An 8,898-nucleotide genomic window follows, 5' to 3' on the forward strand; every position below is an offset into this window, starting at 1 on the left:
CAAAGAAGTCAAAGGGCACATTCAGTTTTAGTAATAAAACTGTCTTTATTTCAAATGCTGCACTTGAAGTGTAAAACTGATTATCACTTGGGAATTATAGGTTCTGAAGTAAACTTGACTGGAAATTTCTAGAAAAATATCAGAACTCCACAATCTCCCTCTAAAGATAATGGCACAAACAGACCTGTGTCCTATAGTTTGATAGCCAGTGTGAGACCATCTCCCACTGTGAGCATACTTAGGTTTATTCGAGTGTCTCTGTGTAATTTCTTGTTCAGCTTGTCTATGGCCACAGCGTCTGGATCATCTGCAGGTGGATTCACCACTGCACCGCCCCACAGCACCTGCAAAAGAAGAAGAGGAGGGAAAAAAATTATAGATGAAGTGGTCTGAAATATTAAACAGCCACAGCAAATTGAATTCAAGGACCTTACGTTGTCAATCGCAATGACGCCACCTTTCCTCAGGAGCTGCAGCGACTTTTCAAAGTAGTTGTCATAGTTAGCTTTGTCTGCGTCGATGAACACAAAATCAAACGTGTCTGCCTGGCCATCAGACAAGAGGTCATCTGAAAGGAAAAGGAAATTAAGTTATATTTTTTATTTCGAAAACCTAGCAAAGTACTTTTTTTTATTTTGAGGGGCTAGATGAAGTGGAGGAAGTCAATTGCGAAAAAAAATAAAAAATTTTAATACTATGAAATAATTCAGTCAAGTCAGTTTTTTGTCAAACCTAAAGAAAAACTAGTGGTTGTAATTTAGGGGGCGATATTTTCCTGCAGCAGGTGACCTGTTTTTTTTACTCTTTACCTGCTTTACGCCGATTCACGCACCTAACGTCGCGACGCACTGTCACGTGGTTCGAGCCGCCTTTAGGTGGGGGATTCAAATGACGAGGCTTTGGTAAGCTAACCAAAAAGCTCACCTGGTTTGTGTTTATCACTGTCACACGAAGAAATCACACATAAAACTGTGAAGTTTTAAAGAAAAACAGAATGGCAAAGTATGGTTATCACTGTCTGGTGGAACAAGTGGAACACAGGTACTTAAAACGTTTAGCATGCATTAGCCTAGCATCGCGTGGCTACCACACACGTTGTTGCTGATGTCGTTTGCTTTCGAGTTTAACACTAGTTCAGTCTGAAGCTGTTTAAACGTAAAGGCAACACAAACACGACTGATAACATTAGACATGGAGAAGGCGCTAAATGTAAATAATGTACATATATTTCTGAGTTTGTTTTCCGGCCAAACCAAATCACAACACTACTATACTTTCTGTCACTGATGTCACAGCACTGGGTTCAATCCGGGTCACTGAAAGACACTTTATCTTAAGTACAAGGTAAAGGGATAACAGAAAATGCGCAGGTGTTACAAATCCACGATGTCTGTGGTTTAAACTTTATTAGTCATAGAATATATAGAACAGTTGGGTGACTTATTAGAAACACCAAAGGTTGAAAGTGCTGTTGAACTTTCTGTGAAAACGAAAAATATATTTTACATATTGAGAAATTTTTTCCTCTCTGGTATAGTGACCTTTCAGATTTGGTGACAGAGGAGGGTTAAGGTAGTCATGGGCCCCCCTCTTTATAGTTCATGCTATCCGACAGGCACGCGCTCCAGGTAATGCTGCCAGATCTCGTGTTAGAAATAAATACCATCTCTAGCCTAACGGGTGACTTGCCACATTGTCTTAACAACACACCTCTTGAACAGTATAAATATTTATTTTTGTTTGCAGTAAATAGGCAGTAAACACTGTAAACATGAAAACATTGAAAAACATATATATTTTTTAAACTTTGATTAAAAAAATACATATGCATTACGCATAAATTACAGCATATTGACAATTAAAATGCAATATAAAACATTTAAATGATCTATTTTTACTTTAATTAATAAAGAATTGATAAAATAGAAATAAGCCATAATTGAAATAAGAATGATAAATGTTTCTTGTTGTTTTGAAGAGCTGAGAGACAATCAGGTGGGGATCAAATAGGATACAATTGAGCCCCTGGAGCCTTGGGCCCCTGCATATGTGAGGCCCCTAGGCTGCAGCCTAGGTGAGCCTGTGCATTAATCCGTCCCCAGTGACAGTGGTATTTTTATCCTTTTACAGAGAACAGGGTGGCCGCGGGGTCTTAAAAAGTATTAAACGTTGATAAATCAATTTTGAGAAAATTAAGGCCCTTAAAAAGTATTAAAAAGTCTTAATTGTGGTTTTATGAGATATTAAATTGTATAGGCATTCAAGCTTTGACTCCAAAAATATCCATGAATATTTATTTCCTTCTTGCGACTGTTCCCTGATTGGGACGTTAGACATTCAGCCGATAAAGTTATAAAATACAGTAGAATAGAATAGAATAGTATTACTTTATTGATCCCAAACTGGGAAATTGTTGTGTTAACAGCAGAAATCGACGGAGTCAGTAGAAAAATACAAAAATAAAAAAGAATAAAATAAAATATATACATAAAGACTCTAGTTACAATAAGATACAACAATAAAGACCTTTAGAGATATATACACTGGCTATAAATTAAATTCTTTTAAGCTTTATTAAGTCTTTAAACTTTCTGAAAGGTTTTTAAAGAGTCTTAAAAAACAATCAACCATAGGAATTTAGCATATACTCTGGAGAAAAAAATAACTTACAACTTAACATTTTAAAGCTTATGAACAGGTCCCAACAATAGAGCTTCCTCAGAGCTCACTCTCCATGTTCACATCTCAGCTTAAGTTTTGTGATAGGCCTAACCATGGGGACACTACTGGAGTTGTGGTTGTGATAATCCATCAAAAGATGCATATTTTTTATGGAAAGGAGGGCACTCATAAGGTATCCATCCCTACTCATAAGCCCTTTCATGACTCTGAATTTTGTAGATGAAATTTGAGCATCAAACAGTATGTTCAGAAACACATGTAGTACTGTACCTAGTGTTTTCAACGCTGGCTGGAGGCGTAGATCAATTTTTTTGTCGACTCCAGCCTGTTGACAAAGAGAGACACAAACATTTTCTTTTTAAATTTGTAACAACAGATGAGATGTTGAGTAAGAGGGGTTGCGTTAGCTTGTGTAAATTAATACATAATAATGATGTAGAGTTAAAAATTCAGTTTCACAAGATAAATGGAGTGTAATGCTTTTGCACAGCTGCATAACACTGAATATCAGTTTCATTCAATGCCATTCAGCCCATCTTGAGATATTACAATGAAACATTGTAGATTGAAGACAGACATACACAAACAACAGATCTTGAATTTGAAAGTCTGGAAACACCCAAAATTGTCATTTGTTCATTAAGAAAATGTTGTCCGTCAATTTATCAGTTATCTGTCAGCCAAAATAAAGTAAAAGATGTGGGTTTGTAATTTTACATTAGCGGCAGAATGATTCACCTTCAGTCTTAGAATCTGGAAAACCAAATTCCCCTGCAGTGATCATTGCCTACAAATCATTTAACACAGTATTTAGACAAATTATCTTGGAATAATAATAATAATAATATTAGTAATAATAAATATGCCTGGTACCTCTTTCCAGAAGGGTTTCCCAATGTTGGTGTACGTCTCACTGATATCACATGCCACCAAAACTCCGTCTTCTGGCAGAACTAAGGCGATGTTCAGTGTGTTGTAACCTGTGTAGACACCTGCAGGAAGAGGGCACGAAATCAGTAAGAGCTGACGAATGAGAGACGAGCTAGTATCAGTTATACAGTTAGTATTAACTATTGGGGTAAATCCTCACGAAGACTTCTCTTTGACCAAATAAACGTTCCTAACATTCTGATCTGCTTGCACTCGTTCAGCATATTTTCACATTTGCAACATCCACCGTCTCCACCTGTCTCTAAAAATCACAATGATTTTCAAAATCACTGCTGTAGGGGTCATTTCTGCCCTAAACCTTGTGATAGAACCCAACTTTTTCCATCCCGGAGTATCACTTTAAAACTCACTTGTATTGTTTAGCCTTTTCTATTTGACCCTCCTCACATTTTATTTAACTGATTGTGTTCTCATTTTTTGTGAAACTATACTTTGCTATGTACAGTAACCTTGAATGTCATGAAAGGCGCCCACAGATACATTATTATTATTATTATAATTATTATCATTATTTTTATTATTGACTCTGAAGGACTGTGTTTCTTGATCTCCTAGCCACTGGATGATAAAGGAGGATATCTCTGTGGACAGTTCCCTGTCAGCGTCTTGCCATCTCCAGCACCATGGAGAGCGCAGCATTGCTCAATCCTCATGCCAGTTTACGGTTTGTGGTGTTTGTTAGATTTCAACATACTATAACAGACGATTTTACAGGCCGGGTGATTCAGATTGACCTCAGTGAGTTATTTGATGTGTGCAGCTTGTAGCAAAACATGACACTTCAGAACTGACCCAGAGTAGATTTTATATAAAGACAGAGGCTCTTACCAATCTCTAAAGCCTTTTTGGCTTTTATCAGCTTTGCCAGATTTGCCATGAACTGTGCCTGCTCACAGGCCACCATCATAACGTTTGCCGGCTCTTCCATGGTCCTCTGAAAACAATGAGCAGAAACCAGTTACGTTAGATTACAACAGGAAGTGGACTTACATCCAATTATAACAAGTGTTTAACTATATCAGAAAACACACACACAATCCTTACCAGTCTGAGCTTTGTCAGAACTGGATGCTCCCTCATGGAGTGATTGAGGACGTACTGCAACAGGGGGTTGTTTTTCCCCGAGCCATGGCTTTTGGAAATGCTCATTCTGGGAGATTTCTTTTTCCCTGGGGGAAGGGAAACATAAACGTCAATGCAGTTATAACAACCTAAAGAGCGTTTTTATTCCCAGAGATTTACAGTCCAGCCTACATGTGTTTCAGAGAACTGACATCTGTTTCTGTACAGTAGCCTTATTTGATTTAGTGCAGATGAAACTCAAGTGATCTCAGAGGGTCAAATCCAGTTATTGTGTTATCAGATGTAGAAACGAATACAGGAAACAGATAGATGGTATTGCTTCGATTTCCTTCAGAAGAACACAGTCAGTCTGTCTTGTGACATCTCCGTCTCCATGTTTCTGTTTCATGCGAGTGCATCACAAGTTGTCTAATATTTACCTTGAGGACCTATTGGAATTCTGTAGTGCACTTTGTTTCAGTTCAGTATTGACTGTACAATTAATAAGGTCAACAAACTTAAGATGTGTGAGCATACAAGCTTAACCACTTTGTACTTAACGGTGCTTGATGTTGCAGCTGTGTCAACTTAAACAGTGACAGTGCTGCTCATTTTTATCAGGTTTAAGTTCACCTTTTTAATCCTCAATGCACACTTGTACATTCTTTTCTTGCCAATGTAATACCATGGAAATTATCTGAGTTTATCTCTCAACAGGAGTATTATGTAACCTTTAAAACAGCTTAAGTTATGTAAGGCTCAAATTAGACCATTGGACTTAGATTTGGTCAGTTTTTGTGCACACAGTTCTGTAAGAATCATTGAAAATCTTCAGTGTAACAACTCCAATTCATTTCACAGTTGAAAAACAAGTGAACAATAAAACCTACTGGGCATCTGATTCAGTGTTGTTTCAGTAAAAGTTTATTATTTAAAAAAAAAAAAAATCTTAAAAAAAGGTTTTATATATTTTTAAAAAGTTTAATACTGAGACTCAATAAAAAAAACTTTCAAACAATGACACCCAGATAATTATTTAAATTTGAAAATAGTATGTATTGACTGACATTTAGGCACCTTTTAGATATAACTACTTCTCACTAATTAGCTGTAAATAAAACTCTCCTGCAATCATAGAATAAGCATAATTACAAATAAGAAACCAACGGTACGCTGAAGCCCTTTAACTTTCTATGAAACTTTTTTTTCTACAATTAAAACTTAAAATATTTCAAACAGCCGCAATTTTAAAACTAAGCAGAGCCCTCTCTCACAGTGCCCTCTAGTGGTGTTAACTGGCGTCACACACCCCATGTCACAGGTTACCTTGGTGGATGAGCGTTATTACTTAGCTTTAAAGTAAGGTTAATACGACTGTGTTCTTACCGAATAAATAACCCGTGACAAAGACAACTCCACACACGACGGACCCAACCAGGACTTCTTTGGGAACGTTACGAAAAGACATGTTTTGTGTCCCTATGACTACACTGTACCTCACGACTTCACCGGCCGAGCCTGAGCACTTCCTCCTTAAGCCGAGCGTTTACCGTAACTCTCCTAATAGGGTGATCAGGAGCGGGATGGATGCCATCTGTTGCTTCCTCCTCAGCGCACTACGTGTTTAAAAACTGTCTACTACTGTCACGTGACTGCTGTTTTGCTAGGATAATGTTTAACATGCATCGATTCCAGATTAGGATAGCTGTACAGTTAGAGGGTGCGTCGTAGCATATCTAGTGCGCACTGATTAAATCAACCATACAATCCTTTTGTTTTACATGCACTAATATCCACATGCAGCTGCAAATCTAGCATGAAAAAGCAACTCACCTCTGGGTGATGTCTGTGGTCTGTTTGGTCTGAGTGAGTGACCTGCTCCCTGTGCAGCGAACCCTATAAACTCAGTTGTTTATGTAGTCATGATCTCAGTCATATGACCGGCAGTGGATCTCATGATTGGGCTGTCTGTCAGACGCCCATTGTTGTGACTCGCTGTTGCGTGCAAATTGATACCCGCCTTTTTAAAGAGAATATGTCAGCAGGTATATTCTAGTTTTATCGGCTGGATACGGGTGAATGAAGTTTAATGTGACTTTATTTGGCATAATACATTATCGGATTAAGATATTAAGCCATTATGCGTATTAACGTGTAATTGGCACTGATCTAGAGTCTTAATCTGAAATAAATCTAGCCATAACTGTCGAATTAATGTTCATAAGTAAATGTTTCCAGTGCGATTAAAGATATAATCCAGTATTGTGTGGCCCTGAGTTCACCTACACATAAAGCCATTACAACAAAGTAAAATAACATTTTCAATCACCTTAACACATTACTTTTTCTTTTTAGATAAAAAAAAGTTTACCATTGAAACAGACCAAAAAAAAAAAGAATGTTGACATGCCTGTATTCATTGTTGAAGATAAAAATTGAACTTTAATCTTATTAGAGCTCTAGTAAGGAGTTTATAGCTGGTTATACGAGACTGAAATTAATACTGCCATCTCTCTATGATCTCCCAAAGCAAACAAAACAATCAACTGCCAGATCACGGTTATTAAGTCGTTCATTTTTATGACTGCTATCAAAGAGTAAGTTGACTAAAAGTATGACATGAAGCAGATAGTTCGTCAGCCGTCCAGCTGATGAGGAAACTCCAAGTAATGCATGAGTGTGTTTTTCAGATAAGCAGATATCTCCAGTCTGAAATCAACATATTTCACACTTCAGCATGTGTGTGTGTTTATGTTTGGTCACTTTAAGGGAAGTGTTTTATGGATTTCTGTTGCAACCTAAAACACACCTGTGTGTTATCAAGCATTTAATCCAAAGTATTTCCTCATGTGCCTCGCCCACATTGTGTCTTATTGTACAAGCTTCATGATTTACATTGTTAACTAAGCCCCTGAAAGCATGCTGTGCTTTTCCTGTTGAACAAGGTTTGCTAAAATTTGTTCCCATACATCTTATTTCATAATGCATGCTTTTCTTATATTTAATCCCCTAATTTGAAGATATTTGGATTTGGACTCTAATTACCCTGCATTTTATTACACTGTGACCTTTCAGTGATGAAATGATAAATACATTTATGAACAAATAAGCTATATAACTAGCACAATTTAAAAGTATTCAAAATTTAATGAAAGTGTAACAAAAACAAATGAAAGTAGAAATGAAGTAGGAAGTAGTGAGAAAAGAAAACGTACATGTCTTCCTCATAAGATTTGATCAGTGTGAAATACACAACTCCATTAACTGTGTAAGTTGAAAATGAAAACCTGTTGAACAGGTGATCATACAGAGAAGGGCTGTTTCTATGGCCTGACTTGAAGCTCTACAAAACTCCCTCAGTGTTGAAAAAGTTCATTCAAACTCTGCTGGGTATGTTTAGCAACATACAGTAAGATTATTGTTTCATGGGTAATAGAATTCTATATATAGTGGTGGAAAAAATGTTCTTTTCCTCACCTTTAAAGTGATACTCCGGGATGGGGCAAGTTGGGTCCTATCACAAGGTTTAGGGCAGAAATTACCCCTACAGCAGTGATTTTGTGCAGCAGAAGCCCAGAGCGCTCGCACCAAACACCCCCTCCCTGCTCCTCTGCCCGTTTCCTCTGCACTCAGACGGGGCCATATTTTACTTGACCAAAAACACAAATAAACAGACTCCCACTGAAAAAATCCAATATCGGTCTGCATTCACGCTTTATTTAGAGAATTTTCAGCGCGTTACTTTCACACAAAAACACCGCTAAATAAGGCTCTAGTTCTCATCGTGTCTCTTTGTCCTGGCAGACTACTTGTGTTTGTTCATATCTGGCACGCCGCACGCACGGACTGATACACTAAGCGGCGAGCGCCTTGTAGCCAGCTGTGGCTCTGCAGCGGGGGTAGCGCCGTTTTACGCCACAATGAGAACTAGAGCTTTATTTAGCGGTGTTTTTGTGTGACAGTAACGCGCTGAAATTCTCTAAATAAAGCGTGAATGCAGACCGATATCAGATTTTTTCGGTGGGAGTCCATTTATTTGTGTTCTTGGTCAAGTAAAATATGGCCCCGTCTAAGTGCAGAGGAAACCAGCAGAGGAGCAGGGAGGGGGTGTTTGGTGCAAGCGCTCTGGGCTTCTGCTGCACAAAAACACTGCTGTAGGGGTCATTTCTGCCCTAAACCTTGTGATAGGACCCAACTTGTTCC

The 8,898-nt window shown here is 38.0% G+C and overlaps 1 protein-coding gene across 2 annotated transcripts; it reads right to left on the bottom strand.

Annotated features, from left to right (window-relative positions):
• Positions 1 to 47: 47 nt before the first annotated feature.
• Positions 48 to 6,645, bottom strand: LOC141785370 (catechol O-methyltransferase domain-containing protein 1-like). 2 transcript variants are annotated; one of them, XM_074663680.1, is made up of 7 exons: positions 6,529 to 6,645; positions 4,678 to 4,802; positions 4,462 to 4,567; positions 3,556 to 3,674; positions 2,953 to 3,007; positions 435 to 568; positions 48 to 344 (listed from the first exon to the last, which is right to left on the bottom strand). In XM_074663680.1, the coding sequence occupies exons 2-7, from the start codon at positions 4,780 to 4,782 to the stop codon at positions 192 to 194; spliced, it is 672 nt and encodes a 223-aa protein (XP_074519781.1). In that variant the 5' UTR covers positions 4,783 to 4,802; positions 6,529 to 6,645; the 3' UTR covers positions 48 to 191. The 2 variants fall into 2 exon arrangements, with proteins under 2 accessions (XP_074519781.1, XP_074519780.1); XM_074663679.1 differs by lacking the exon at positions 6,529 to 6,645 and adding an exon at positions 6,082 to 6,213.
• Positions 6,646 to 8,898: the final 2,253 nt, after the last annotated feature.

Source organism: Halichoeres trimaculatus, unplaced genomic scaffold, assembly GCF_033239565.1.
Source record: "Halichoeres trimaculatus isolate MK-OKI-2021-1 unplaced genomic scaffold, fHalTri1.1 fHalTri1_scaffold_23, whole genome shotgun sequence".
Taxonomy (NCBI): Eukaryota; Metazoa; Chordata; class Actinopteri; order Labriformes; family Labridae; genus Halichoeres; species Halichoeres trimaculatus.

What these genes read in the sequence shown, in the direction of transcription:
- LOC141785370 (XM_074663679.1), bottom strand. Translation starts at nt 6,163, where the DNA reads ATGTCTTTTCGTAACGTTCCCAAAGAAGTCCTGGTTGGGTCCGTCGTG. An exon ending in CAAAAAGGCTTTAGAGATTG is followed by an intron (nt 3,675 to 4,461) that starts GTAAGAGCCTCT and finishes CTCTTCCTGCAG; the next exon opens with GTGTCTACACAGGTTACAAC. An exon ending in GGAAACCCTTCTGGAAAGAG is followed by an intron (nt 3,008 to 3,555) that starts GTACCAGGCATA and finishes CTTTGTCAACAG; the next exon opens with GCTGGAGTCGACAAAAAAAT.